General features: G+C 38.1%; 2 protein-coding genes across 2 annotated transcripts; one reads left to right on the top strand and one right to left on the bottom strand.

Annotated features, from left to right (window-relative positions):
* Nucleotides 1-2,181: 2,181 nt before the first annotated feature.
* LOC124172395 lies at nucleotides 2,182-5,502 on the bottom strand. Its single transcript, XM_046551850.1, has 4 exons — nucleotides 5,172-5,502; nucleotides 5,003-5,077; nucleotides 2,914-3,015; nucleotides 2,182-2,772 (listed from the first exon to the last, which is right to left on the bottom strand). Exons 1-4 carry the CDS (start codon nucleotides 5,271-5,273, stop codon nucleotides 2,242-2,244), a joined length of 810 nt encoding a protein of 269 aa, XP_046407806.1. The 5' UTR covers nucleotides 5,274-5,502; the 3' UTR covers nucleotides 2,182-2,241.
* Nucleotides 5,503-7,135: 1,633 nt separating this feature from the next.
* Nucleotides 7,136-9,928, top strand: LOC124172386. Its single transcript, XM_046551837.1, has 6 exons — nucleotides 7,136-7,640; nucleotides 7,759-7,904; nucleotides 8,031-8,394; nucleotides 9,008-9,093; nucleotides 9,174-9,357; nucleotides 9,440-9,928. The coding sequence occupies exons 1-6, from the start codon at nucleotides 7,400-7,402 to the stop codon at nucleotides 9,877-9,879; spliced, it is 1,461 nt and encodes a 486-aa protein (XP_046407793.1). The 5' UTR covers nucleotides 7,136-7,399; the 3' UTR covers nucleotides 9,880-9,928.
* The last annotated feature ends 4,316 nt before the right edge of the window (nucleotides 9,929-14,244 follow it).

The raw sequence follows: 14,244 nt of genomic DNA on the forward strand, positions 1-14,244 counted from the left end.
CATTTTTACCATTGAAAGAATTACATCAAATCTACACTGTACACTACAGAAATAATTTCAGGAGTAGCAATTTTAAAAAACTTAACTCAATTTATTACAAAAAAGATCAGTGAAATGAATATGCTGATTAATTACTTTACCATTGAAAGATTTGCAGCAAATCACATGATACAGAAATTATTTCAGGGCAGTAATTAAAAAAAAATAACTTCATTTATTACAAAGAAGAACAGTGAAATGAATATGCAGATTAGCTATTCAACTGTGCAACCAAACGGAATAATCGACACATAATTATGACACCCTTGAGACATGCGAATGCACGGCTGTGCAAGGTTTGCAGGATTTATGCACTGAAGTTTTCCAGAATTTTCATAGAATTTGATGTGATCAGTATTTGCCATGATATTTGAAACCACTCTGGTATTTGAAATATTTAACACCTCTACTATAATCGCAATAGAGCCATCGATCAACAGGAGAATATGATTCACTGACACATAGCGCCCATCAGATAACAATGCACATGAATCATCATTCTTCTTTCCCTTGCTGTACACAGCTGTGCAATATTTTGTACGGCCACAAAGTATTCTCTGGTAGCATTTGTAATACTGTGACACATTGGCATACTCTGTAAGAATTGTTTGTTCATCCTCAGTTAGAGCACACAGATCTCCACCCCCTAGGAGAACGAAACCATCCTCGGACTGCAAACACTTCTTCAGTCTTGATGAATTTTCTATTTCGGAGCAAAATTCAATAGTTTTTTTTGACTTCACCAGCTTTGATTGCAGCTGTGGTAATGAGCGGAAGACTATGAATTTTTTGGCCATTTCCAGAATAATTGATGATGGACACTTAGATAATTTTCTGAGGTACCTGTTTTGAGCCTCATACAAGAAAGCATTATGGGTCCAGAGAGGTCCAAAATTTTGAACGCCCTCGGCTACATGTGAGAGGAGATGAACATTATAACGCATCTCCTCTGGGCCAAAGTACTTCTGGAAATAGAAGGAGTAAAGCATCAATAACTTGTGGGCCGCATTAATTTCTTCCGATGTTATTGATTTCTTTAAAAGAATGTATGTGCTACTGCTTAGCATAGCCAGATGACGTAAATGCTTTTCTTTTAACAGATCTTGCAGGCTAGGAAACATGTAGAAGAGTAGCCAGGCCCTCCATTCACTCGCTCGCCATGTTGCAATATCAGTCAGAGGGCGACGGTCCCTAATCACTGAGGAGTTGGACTGCAATCTGGAAATCCTTTTATCAATGATGCACTTTAAGTGCTTCATTCCCATTCTGTCGTTCATGCCAACCCAAAATTTATCTTTCCGTTCTGAGGCCAGAAGCATTTCCATGTGGTGCTTTGTTGTCCCAAGTAGAATGTTGTGCATATAGTCCACAACAACACTACATTCAAAATTAAAATTACTCAAATGCATGAGAGGAGTCAAACCGTTGACACCTCTGTAAGACTTGTCTTTGACCCCAGGCATATTCATACGTTCAAGAACTTCTTTTAAATCCCCACGGATGCTCTCATTTGATCTCAAAGGTGCAATCTCACCAATGGGGTATCGAATCCCCTTTCTCGTATTTTCAGCCCGTTTGTAACAAAAAGTACAGCCATGATAAGCATTAAACTTTTTCATGTTGAGTATTTTGTGCCGAGCACCAGAATCTGCTATGCAGCATAGCGGTATGAGACGGCTTGTCACAGGCTCACCATTTTGGAGCCATTGGACTCCGTGTTCACTTAGCTCATTGGCCTCAGTCACAAATGGTTCCAAAATGTTTTCGAAATTGGGCTCCTTTTTTCCTACATAAAGGCCAGCTAATATTAAATATTTCGACCTCTGACCATAAGGCAATTCATTGATAGTGACATATATAGGCCAAACACTTTGAGTAGATGAATCTCCATATGCCAAGCCATCAAGGAAATAAGAATAAGAGAAGTTGTATGGGTTGGACAATATTCCTCCATTATCAAAATATTTCCTGTACACAGATCCACCATAAATGTCTGAGTATACTCCATCACAGGTTGGCTTCTGAAACCTATATTTCAGAACCATTTCTATGAAGTTTTTGTCCTTCAGATATGAGAGCAATTGCGACTTCATAGAAAGTGATAAAAAATAGTTCTGGGAACTTTTCATTTTTAAATTTGCCTTACAGTCCTCATTTGAACAATTTCCATCTAGCAATTCATCTCTGGGCCCTAAATATTTATCACATACATGGCAAAATATGAAATTTAACATTTACTTCATAATTCTCAAAATTCTTTAACAGAGATTGAATTTTCTGTGGAAATCTCTTACCAGAAATTGACTGGAAAGCTCTCAGAATGTCATTCTGGGCTGCCCAAGTTAATCCATGCCTACAACCCAAAGCTAAAGTCATAAAAATGACATCTCCAGCAGTTACATCAGTGCATGGGCATAGCTTTTCAAAGTACTGCCTATTGAATGGGTCATCATCATCACTTTCGGGGGGAAAACTGTGGGGGTTCTGAGATTCAACGTTAGTTGGAGAGTGGCAGGGTGAAAAGGTGGATTGCATTCCAAGGGGTGTTGGTGGTGCAGATACCGATGACCAGGAATGGTTCAAGCCTTGCAAACCTTGTGAAGAGTAAGAATAGGATCCATCAGAAGAAATGCCACCAGAGCCTTCTTCTGAAGTATTGGGCTGAGAAATGTCCTTTTTATACTGACAATGAGGCTTCTTGTATGACTTTCGCTTCTTTCTCCTCCTCTGTCCCTGAAAAATATAAGAAATAAAATTATCAGCTGTGAAATATATAATAACCATTTCATTATGACATGAAATATTGGTAACCAATTTGGTGAAAAGTTAACCCCCAAAATAGTCAGATTTACAGAAGGAAAGTGAGACACTTACTTCCCTAACTGCCGTTGAAGGAACATCACAATCAGAGTTACTCGAGGATGTTGAGCCATCGTAAGAGACATAAGAGCAACTGAATCTTTCGGAGTCTCCTACCTGTGCATGAGAAAGTGAAAATAAACAACACACTATCAGCATCATTGGATGAAGTCTACCACAGTCATTGCTCATCATTACACTTAGCACTGAAGCATTCTTCTTTAATCTCTGGGGGATTTCACTTCAAATCAGGCAGAGGGGTGTCAGGTGACCATCACCAATTTCTCTGAAAGTTATATACTTATATGAAAGCAGTATCCTTACAATGAATAATGATCACTTTATGTCACTTCAAAACCGAGCCGTTAGAGAGTTATTATCCCTTGAATGTTGCTAAGTTAGGCCTCACAGTAAAAAATGAAAAATCACATAAATGCTGATTATTGTTTCATTTAGAAGAATATGCATTAATTCACATTATGACATAACTTTCAAGTAATTTTAAATAATAATGTACACATAGGACTTGTTTAGTAAAAATGAGTGATTATTTAACAAAGTATTATTTAAAAAGGCCACCTTTTATTTTCTTTTAAATTTCTCTTATATACTCTGCGTAAATATAAATTTGTTAGTGTCACAGCTTGTATGCATGTGTGGTTTGACCCACATTTCTGAATGTACTCCCCAGAATTGAAGTTTCTCAGGTTGTAGTTTGTGGCATAATGCTTGTCCAATTTACAACTCCAACTTATAAATTCAGGTATAAAGACACAATATTCCATATCCCACCATGAATGACTTCATTGGGTGTTAATATACCCGTACATACATTTAAAGATACCCTAACATTCAATTTCTTTATGTCCCAATCGTCGTCGGTTTACATAGTTAGTTGAAGGTTTCCTCCATTATTCAGTCAGTTTGAATTGCGTTCTTTGTGTTAAGTTCTATGTATAATATTTTTTAAAAGTGAAATATGTGTGAATTTCAAAAAAAACTTTGGGCGCTGATGGGTTAAAGATCTAAAAATATGAACTCTGTTCAATCTTTCTTGTTGTCTTCTCCATAAATACTATGGTAACAATATTTTAGTAATGAAGGATCTAAGGTTTTCCCGGTGAATAGATTGGAGGAAGAGTTCTCGGGTTTCCAGCCGGGTCCAAGGGTTTATCAGCACCGACGTTTCGAAGGCTAAGTCTGCCATCGTCTTCAGGGTCAGTCACCCTGAAGACGATGGCAGACCTAGCCTTCGAAACGTCGGTGCAGAAAAACCTTTGGACCCGGCTGGAAACCCGAGAACTCTTCCTCCAATATTTTAGGAAACTTGTAATATTTGCAAACCTTATTAGTATCATAATTAACCTCAGCTAATAAAAGTTAAGTGATCAAGACAATAATGCTTATAAAAATACTCACTTTTAATATTGAAATTTGCTATCAACCTTCTGATAAATGTATTTGAAATACCACTTTTCATAACATGAGCCAAACAAGTGGTTGACCCGGCTTGTCCTGTACATAACGGGCACTTCTTTAACTAGCAACAGTAACGACAAATGGTTAAAGCAAATACTATATCTTGAAAAATGGTTTAGGCCAACACATAACAGTAAATAACCCTTTCAACAAAAACAAAAATTATTTGTAGAAAATAACATTTTGATGTTGAGTTGAAAAAACAGTACAAATGTCCCGATCGCAATGATGAAATGGCCCTTTCACTTACATAACTTTCAAATACATCGGTGATGGTCACCAGATATGATTCTGCAATATCTGCCTGATTTGAGATAAATAGGCCCCTCTGATTTGCAATTCAGTACCACAGGTTGTTAAAAACGAGGCAAGGGAAAGTATTGGTAATTTTACTTACTTGTAAGTCATATACCTAAGTAATCTAACCTCAAAATAAACTTTAAATGCTATAAATAGAGGCAACATTAAGTTTTTAACGCTTTACTACAATGAAGGCAGCCATTTACTTCAGCTGCAGAGAAATGTTTTGGAAGAGGCAAAAAGTCATAAGAGTGAAAGCAACTCTACTTTAATCTCTCTGCCATAACCGTACAAGCCCACAATAAGCTTCTTTGTATTCACTTACATTGTATTCATCTTCCAGGGCCCCATTTTCATAATCAGTAGAATTCCTGGTACCTTGTCTCTGGAGGTTCACTCCCTATACAAGAAAAAAGAACTTGAGGCGTTAATTTTTTCTCATTTGTCTAATGCCTTGGCAGTGTAAAACAAAACATCAATTACAAGAAACTCACCTCTTGAAGCGCTGCTCTCCGCTGCTGAACTTTCCTTCTGTTGTAAAGCGTAGTTCTCGGGACTTTCCCTCCATTTAGCAAATACAGCCGGTATTTCGGCATTTTTTTCACTATCAAGCTAAAGTTGTGCTGACCTTGTCGTCAGTTGTACCTCGGGATCGTGATATGTATAAATATATATATACATATATTTAACAGCAAATTTATGAACGCAAATAAATGCCAATAGCACAAGGTGGGGAACGACGATGTTTAACCATACCAACTTCAACATCCGCCAACTACTATTTTAAAAACTGTAACAAAAACTGTTTGGCGTTCTCACCCTTGGCCTGTGCGCTTGTGACTTTCTTTTGTTAGAATATGAAAAATATTCAAGAAGAACATTCTAAAAATTTACTCACTATATATATATATATATATATATATATATAATGTTTTGGAAAATATGATATGCACGTGGCACGTAATATAAATAGTTCAAGTTAATAACGATAAACACAGAGACACAAAAAAGAAACACTCACATTGAAAAAATAAACTCGTCGAAGCTATCGAAGCACTTCAGGCTTCTTCGTCAGCTGAAGAATGAATGGTGAGGAAAGGAGAGGGTTGGAAAAGGGAAAAGAGGGGTAAGGGGAGAGGTGTATGGGGAGGGGGAGTTAGGAATAGGGGTTAGGATGCAACGTTCAGACCCGGAGAGCTATTGGCTTGAAAGTGCCAAATGCACGCCAATTCGAGGGTGTGGAGGTTGAGGGCGGAGTCGGTGGGAGGGAGGGAGGCAATAATGGATACTTTGTAGCAATGATTGAAAATGGAATCATGTGAAAGACAATGTGTAGGAACTGGTGAGAGGTGGACTTGTGTTTGGAAAGGATGGGGTACAGGTCCTTCAATAAGTTTTGTAGCAACCTACTTCCCTGGTGCTCATTTGCATAATCAGATTTTCTCTCTCAGATTTTCCCGTCCACTCCTCGGATAACATTTAAGAGACCACCGAATTTAAACACCATATTTAAAGCCACCCGCCCTCTCCAAAAGTCACAGTCAGTCACTATCTCCACACCCTCACCTTGCAATCGTCCCAGGTGTAAAACCTGCAAGATATTCTCTCCACCCCCTGCCTCTTTTCTCCCCAAGCTTAAATGCCTACCGATTTTCCCCTCCACTACTTGTACTTCCACCAACATCATCTACCTTCTTCATTGTAATTTCTGCCCTGCTTTCTATATTGGCCTATGCACTACCCCTCTCAATCTCAGAATTAACAATCATCGCGCCTCCTGTTGTCCATCTTCCCCCCACTCCTCTCTACCAGTTCCTACACATTGTCTTTCACATGATTCCATTTTCAATCATTGCTACAAAGTATCCATTATTGCCTCCCTCCCTCCCACCGACTCCGCCCTCAACCTCCACACCCTCGAATTGGCGTGCATTTGGCACTTTCAAGCCAATAGCTCTCCGGGTCTGAACGTTGCATCCTAACCCCTATTCCTAACTCCCCCTCCCCATACACCTCTCCCCTTACCCCTCTTTTCCCTTTTCCAACCCTCTCCTTTCCTCACCATTCATTCTTCAGCTGACGAAGAAGCCTGAAGTGCTTCGATAGCTTCGACGAGTTTATTTTTTCAATGTGAGTGTTTCTTTTTTGTGTCTCTGTGTTTATCGTTATTAACTTGAACTATTTATATTACGTGCCACGTGCATATCATATTTTCCAAAACATTATATATATATATATATATATATATATATATATATATATATCTTATATATCTTATATAATGTACACAAAGTATACCAAAAATGAATTGATCATAACTAATTTTTTTAATTAAACAAGTATGACATGTGGAATAGGTATAAAAGATAACGTTGATAATTTATCCGTATGAAAAATTTTCTGTGACACAGATACATTGCCAAAAGGTAATTTATAAGGGACGTAGAAAATTAAGACAAATCCAATAGTAAATGACGAAACTTACTACTGAAATTTAATCTCTCCAAATGTATTATTACTTTTTTGTAATTCATAAGCTTTCATCTTTACTCCCAAAATGCACTTGGCTTAATCCCGCGCATATTCTTGTGACGCTTGTGACCTCATGCTGCATGACGCCATTAGCTGCCATTAGCACTGATTTTGTTGTCACCATAGAGTCACATAGCTGTAGCTGCAACATTTATCGCTCTTTTGGTTTAGATACTGCGTCTAGTGAAAGATGGCCGATGTTCCATATAAATTAATGTACGCCACCGTGAAGTACAAGGATGGAAAGGTGGAAGATGTGCCCGTTGTGGATATTTCGGATGTGGACCATAGCAAAGGGTATGCAAGAACCCCTTTCCTCCCAAAAAGTTGTGCCGACCTCGAAGCTGGAAAATGGTACAGCGTCAGAACAGCTACGGGCATGGCTGACGGTCGGAAGCATTCCTACTATGCTAGGATCGGAAGGATAGCAGGTAAGGTTATAATATCATATAGGCCCATCCTGTGTTCATGTGTTCGCTTTCATGTGAGATAATATTTCATGGTGAACTAGAGATTAGTGGATTTCATTATTATCGTAATTGATTTCAGCTTCTAAATCAGAATTGAGGGATTCGAAGCGTGTAAACTGGCCCGTGATAAGGTCTGAGGAGGTATCCGGAGACCCTTTGACGTCCGGAACGGAAGAGGAGCTCTTCAATGCCTCCAAAGTATTGCAGGATGCCAGAACGGTGAAAGTAAGTGCATTTTCCTATGCGAAACTGTAGGGTTGAATTTACTTTTAAATGTATTTATTACTTAAGCGTGATTTTTAAAAACCATAACGAAATAAAATTGTTTCATTTTTAAAAATATTTTTGCAGAAACATAATTCGGCGCTGCGGTGGAAAAATGATAATCTAACCCTTGAGAAGCTATCGGAAGACGGTTTTTTCTCGATGCGAGATGGAGTAGGTGACGCCGAAAGTAGTGGGTCTTCCGAAAAGGGTTTAAACGGGAAAGAAGAATTGGTAAGGCTCCAGGAGCGTGTTAAGGTTTTGGAGGGTGAATTGAGGAAGGAGAGGGCCTCGTCAAAGCTGAGGGAGGAAGAGTTACGAACAGCTAAGGATGACGAGTTATTTTTTGAGAAAGTGGAGGCCATGATAAGTTCTAAAATGGAAGCCCTTCGCGAAAGCCTGGCAGAGGAAATTGCCGGTGCCATTTGTGCCAGGATGAGCCCCCTCCTGTGTAAGTGCCTTTCCTTAATAACATGTGTGGGACTTGCTTTCCACCCTACCTCACTAATTGTTTAAGTTTTGGGCTCAGAAGAGTACCATTAGGGTAAATGAGAGGAAGTCATGGTAATAGAATAATTTAATTTCCTTGCTATGTTTTTGTGAACTAGTCCATTGATACATTTAACTCGTTGGCATGTGTCATTGTAATGAAAAAAATCTAGTTCTTGTTAATCATGTTTTGAAGGCTATTAAATTTTATTCCATATTTAGTCTTCATTCTTGGAATCAGGATATTTCATACATTGCCATTTTGATCAATTATTCCCTAGTAAGTATGTAACCTTCTCTGCGAAAGGGTTATTCCGGGTCAAATCACCATTAATCATGCTAGATTTTGCCCACCATCTAAGAATTTCACTCGCTGATATGTTGAACCATGTGAATTATTTCCTCTCTTTGCAATTAAACGTGTGCTTGTTGCCTTGTGGCACTCTTTTCCACTTAGGAGAGTGCTATAGATTAGTGAGATTGATTCTTGTCAAGGTTCATTTAAATGTAGTCACTTATCTTCTTACAGGTGATAATTTTCACTCAATTATATGCATTCTTTCATCTTCTTACAGCCGACCGTGGTAGTAGCTCAAGAGGGGCCAGCTCTGACGGCAAACTTGCATTGGATGGTGAAATACCAAGTGCTGAGTCTTCCAAGGTGAATGCCTCTTTCAATACGTTATTTCATTATGGTATTTAAAATTATGGTTTCCTTAATGTTTTCCTTTTCTACTATAGGTTCTAATTGGGGACGTCTGGTGCAGTGGGGGAAGCTATAAATTGCTGAAGTGCAATCCAGGCAACCTGAGTTTGTGGCATAATGCCCTCTTAACAGGCTGTTATGCTGAGCCTCATAAAATGAGGGTGCGTAAAACTGCAAATACTGAAAAGTTCTCAAGAAAGTTTTTAGTTGCTGCCCAAGGTAAGACAGTGAAATCAAACTGATTACAATCAGGCTTATGTTATTAGGAAAATAAATCTAATGATGAATTATCTTTACACAGATCTGTATATGGAATGGCTGGAAGGCTGCAAAGGAGAAGGAGGAGAGAGGAAGTACAGCCCTTCCAAAGTGGTGGAGCTGGTGGCAGACTTGCCTCGCAAGTTGGCGGAGTGTGCCACCAACATGGGACCGAAAAGAGGCATCGATGCCAGAATTAAGGCAGCAGTAGCAGAGGGGCGCAGTCCGAATGAAGTTTTGGCAATGGTGTCTCCCAAGGCGAGAGCTAAATTTGAGGAGCGCCAGGTAGTGAGGCAGGCCAAGAGGACTGCAGATGATTTACTGGGGCAGGCTGAGGCCCCTTCCGATAAGCAGGCAAGGGCCTGTGAGGACCAAGGCAGTGAAAGAGGCAGTTTCAGAGACCATTCCCCTGTAGGGTCCCCTGTCTCACCTCCACCAACGTCCCCTGTTTTACCGCCACCAACAGGTGGAATGAATTTTTAATGTTAAAACAATTTTACTATGGAATTAAATAATCAATTTTTTATCTTCAGTTTAAGTGTTTTGATTGCATCAGAATCCAAGACCTTTTCTTTTTGGTCACCACCTTAACCTTAACATGGTGTGTCTGTGAGGTAAAAATACTTGCCGGTTATCAAGATGGATGTAGTATCACATGATTATTAGCTGGGCTCCTTTAGTAAGATTTAATGCTGCAAACTATGTTGTCTTTTAAAAGGAGAAAACATTGCATCCTGGAATAATGAGAGTACAAGTATAATTTTCATGGTTTAATCATGTTGAAGAGGAATTTCAGTAGAGATTTGTACTAGTTTTTGTGTCACTGTCTTGAAGTATTTTTTGTTGGGGTAAAAAAATGATTAGTTGATCAATAAGTGCTTAATACTCAAGTGTTTATTAATCTCAAAAGAGTGGTAAGTTCGTAGTTTCATTTCTGCATATTTTGGCCAGCTATAGTAGACCAACGAACTTGAACAAACAGACAAACAAACTCTCAGCTGGAGGACTTGTTACATAACGCCTTGAGAACGGGCTATGAACAGCGTATACACCATCAGCAAGCAAAAAGGTAAAAGAATATTACAAGGTAAGAACCGTCTAGTAACAAATTATGTGGCCAGGGAGAGAACAGACAAGGCGTTCCAATGTACATTCTACAAACAGTTGCCTGCCTGTTCTCTCTTGGTCAAGGAACAGGGAACTAACAGCCTAAAAAACAGGCAATGAATTGACAGTGCACAGTCCCCCACCTGTTCACTGGCTGTTTTCCAACAAGTAAGGAACAGAGAATGCTGCTTCCTTAACAGGGAGAGAACAGACAAGTAACCCTTTTCTCACAGACAAGGAACAGACAAGGCGTTCCAATTTACATTCTACAAACAGTTGCCTGCCTGTTCTCTCTTGGTCAAGGAACAGAGAACTAACAGCCTAAAAACAGGCAACAAACTGACAGCGCACAGTCCCCTACCTGTTCACTGGCTGTTTTCCAACAAGTAAGGAACAGAGAATGCTGCTTCCTTAACAGGGAGAGAACAGACAAGTAACCCTTTTCTAACAGACAAGGAACAGAGAAGGCGTTCCAATTTACATTCTATGAACAGTCGCCTGCCTGTTCTCTCTTGGTCTACGAACAGGATACGAACAGCCAACTGAACAGACAACGAACAGACATTATTGTTACAGAAATCGACAGGGAAGTTACGTGAAATTTACTGTTGGCAATAAAATAACCAAGAGCATATTCCTTTGGGTCAACCCACTAATTATCATCATTAGCTAAATGACAAGAATAGTGAAAGATATATTTATGCATGAACTAAGGCAATGTTCTTCTCGGACACCACTGAAAATATGAGAAACGGCAAGCAGAAAAATGGATGATAATGGACGATGGTTACTACTGTAAACGATTAAAAATATGAGAACTTCCTTCAATTACTTAAATGGCTCCGAGCATTTATAAAGTTTGAAATTTTAATAAAATCTCATCAAAATATTCAATAAAAACAACTGAAAGATTGCAAAATCGGTGATAATATGTATACACCAGCTTTTTGAACCTTATCATCTTTGATAAATAGATTGCATAACAAAATTTTGTGGTTGCAGACACATGATTCCAAACCACTGGCAAATGGATCCCAATTCAATGGGCCAAGCAATGCCGTAGAAATTAAACAAAATAAACCAATGCTCATCGAAGAGATAGAAAAACATAATTGCATGAGGAAAAATATAATTCCGGCCACCAGAAAAGAGCAGCCAATGTTGCGAAAGGATTTATGTATACATAGACTTTCAGTTACGTTGTGGAACTAATTAAGTTGGTAAGCCAAAAATGCTGTATTGCGAGCAAAAATGTATGGCACACATGAGTTTTGAAATGTAATCTTATAAAGAAATGCAAGTCCTCCAGCATAATAACTAAAAATGTATTTGAAGAAAAGTCCCTCCCGACAGATGCTCGAACTGAAAGTGAATATCAAACAATTATTGCATAGTAAAATCACGATAATAGATTTTTAAAAAATAATGAATAGATAAACTACGCTACATCTCATGCAATTATACTACATGGTATCAAAAATTAAATAAAAGATCCACATAGAAAAATGGCTAGGTGAACTATATATGAATATCAGGAAAAATAGAACACTCAAGACAAGAAAGAGCTGTAAATGGATTTATGCGTACGATTGCATTCAGAAAACTATAAATAAAATTATGTTGATTAGTCAAAAGACTATTTTCTTACAGAGACTGCTAGTTCTATTATTCCCTTCCTTAACATACTCCAAATCGAGGCAAATGAGATGCTTGCAAATGGAGCATGTATAAATAAGCAAAAATTAATGCAATTTATATTCCTCACTCGGAAAATTAAATGATTAATCCACTTAATAATTGAAAACGCACATCTCTGAGTGTGTTTATCAAATTTATGTAGGCAGTGCGATGTACAATAGCATGATATGAATAAACAAGATTTAAGTTTTAATATACAATAAGAGTTATGAATACTCGAAACATAAGAAAAAGAGAGAATAGCCTGTATTACGAAACATTTATAGCCAGGATGAAATTAAAATGAATGTTAAGGAATATTCCTCTTAAGGACTGGCCCTATAGAACATTCCGAAGTACATTAGGCCACATTCAGCACTGAAAGAAGAAAAAAGAAAAAAAAATATGTCACCTTGATAAGTGTTAAGCAATTATAGCGAAAATGAAACAGAAATATTGGGTCAATATATTTATAGTAAGACAAGTTCCTGGCCCGATTAACGAAACAACTTAAACAAAAATTACATAACCGTTCGCATTGTCCCTAATCTGAAAAATCTGTATTCTGACAAAAATCGTTGTCTTAATGAGTCAAAAGTGAACACTTTAAAATAATGTATAAAACCTATATAAATAAACAACATACTGAAGTTAAGTGGATTTATACTTTCACTCTTCAAACATTTGACATTCAGGAGCATATTGTAGACATAAAAATTTTTATAATAATGATGTAAATGATATTGTCACTCGAAGTATGGATTATCATACTTCGAGTTCGAAATTCGAAGGGAATTCACTTAGGCAGTTGAGAGCTTAGTAACGTTGCAGTTGTTGGACGCTGAATGTGGACTTCTTTCTGTAAATGTGACTACGAAGTAACGGAGTAGACTCACATAGTAAATAGATGTAAATTTAATAGTGATTTAAACATATATATAGCAAGCACTGTATCTCAGCAGATATTCTTGTATCTCCCCCAAAATGAACTCAAATGTCTCTGGAAGCAACATTTACATTCAAAAGGCAACATAAAATTATTAAAAGGGACATTTACTATAAGAAAGAATTGTAAGAACATATATCGATACATCAACTTATGCCATAAATTAAAATCTGAAGAGAAAAAGGTTAAAAATGGAATGGATTAATGTTTTATAATAGTTGTTATCCATAATACGTTAATGTTTCAAGTGAGAAAACGGTACTTTTTCCTTTACTAAGGTAATGAGTTTCAATTAGAAGGGGTAGGCGTGAGAAATACGGTCCAAAGTTTCTTGCTTTACTTTGTGGAACCTCGATACTGGAAAATAAAATTTATTTAAATGATATTCGAACATATTTATTAATATTAAATGACCACAATCGCCTCAATTCGCATTAAAAACCATCTCTTCGATTTCATAATCCCAGTTTGCCCACCCTCGTTCATTTCCGCCATCTTCACTTCGCTCCTGACCGGTCCGAAAATAAATTCTCGAAGCGCCGGTAGTGCCTATGGACCGGACCTCCGGAGCAATACCGTCAGTAGCGTCTGGTAGCGAAAGTAGCATTCATTGGACCGCACCCTAGATCTCCTTCCTCGAGGCTGCGGTGTTGTCGGATAACCCTTGCTACTGCGCGGGATTGGCCTGATTTCTACACACTCTCTTACAAGCTTTGGTAGGGAGGCAATAGTGATCATTAAAACGGACTAGTATTTCAAGAGATGATAAGGATAGAACATAATTAACGCCTGTAGGAGTGTTCAGAATTCCGGCCAATCACGGCCTAGCAGCAAGAGTAACCGGACAACATCGTGGCCGTGAAGCCCGTATGACACTTTCCAATTTATTGGCCAATATATTGGCGCGCAATATTGGTTAAAATATTGAACTTTAGGCATTGTACGACACGTACCAATATTTACACCAATATTGGCCGTTATAGTGTTCTACTACTCCACTAGAGAACGCCACATAACACAAAATGACAAAAGAGCATCACAAGACGCAGATTAATTGCCAATGAGCTACAAAATGGGAGGTGGCATAATAATTGTAAATTTAATAACTATTTCGAGGG

The sequence above is a fragment of the Ischnura elegans genome (assembly GCF_921293095.1).
Source record: "Ischnura elegans chromosome 13 unlocalized genomic scaffold, ioIscEleg1.1 SUPER_13_unloc_1, whole genome shotgun sequence".
Lineage (NCBI taxonomy): Eukaryota > Metazoa > Arthropoda > Insecta > Odonata > Coenagrionidae > Ischnura > Ischnura elegans.

Coding starts and splice junctions, on each gene's coding strand:
- LOC124172386 (XM_046551837.1), top strand. CDS start 7,400: ATGGCCGATGTTCCATATAAATTAATGTACGCCACCGTGAAGTACAAG. Junction 7,905..8,030: donor AGGATGCCAGAACGGTGAAA/GTAAGTGCATTT, acceptor ATATTTTTGCAG/AAACATAATTCGGCGCTGCG. Junction 9,094..9,173: donor CAAGTGCTGAGTCTTCCAAG/GTGAATGCCTCT, acceptor TTTCTACTATAG/GTTCTAATTGGGGACGTCTG.
- LOC124172395 (XM_046551850.1), bottom strand. CDS start 5,273: ATGCCGAAATACCGGCTGTATTTGCTAAATGGAGGGAAAGTCCCGAGA. Junction 5,078..5,171: donor GGAGAGCAGCGCTTCAAGAG/GTGAGTTTCTTG, acceptor TTTCTTGTATAG/GGAGTGAACCTCCAGAGACA. Junction 3,016..5,002: donor CCCTGGAAGATGAATACAAT/GTAAGTGAATAC, acceptor TCTCATGCACAG/GTAGGAGACTCCGAAAGATT.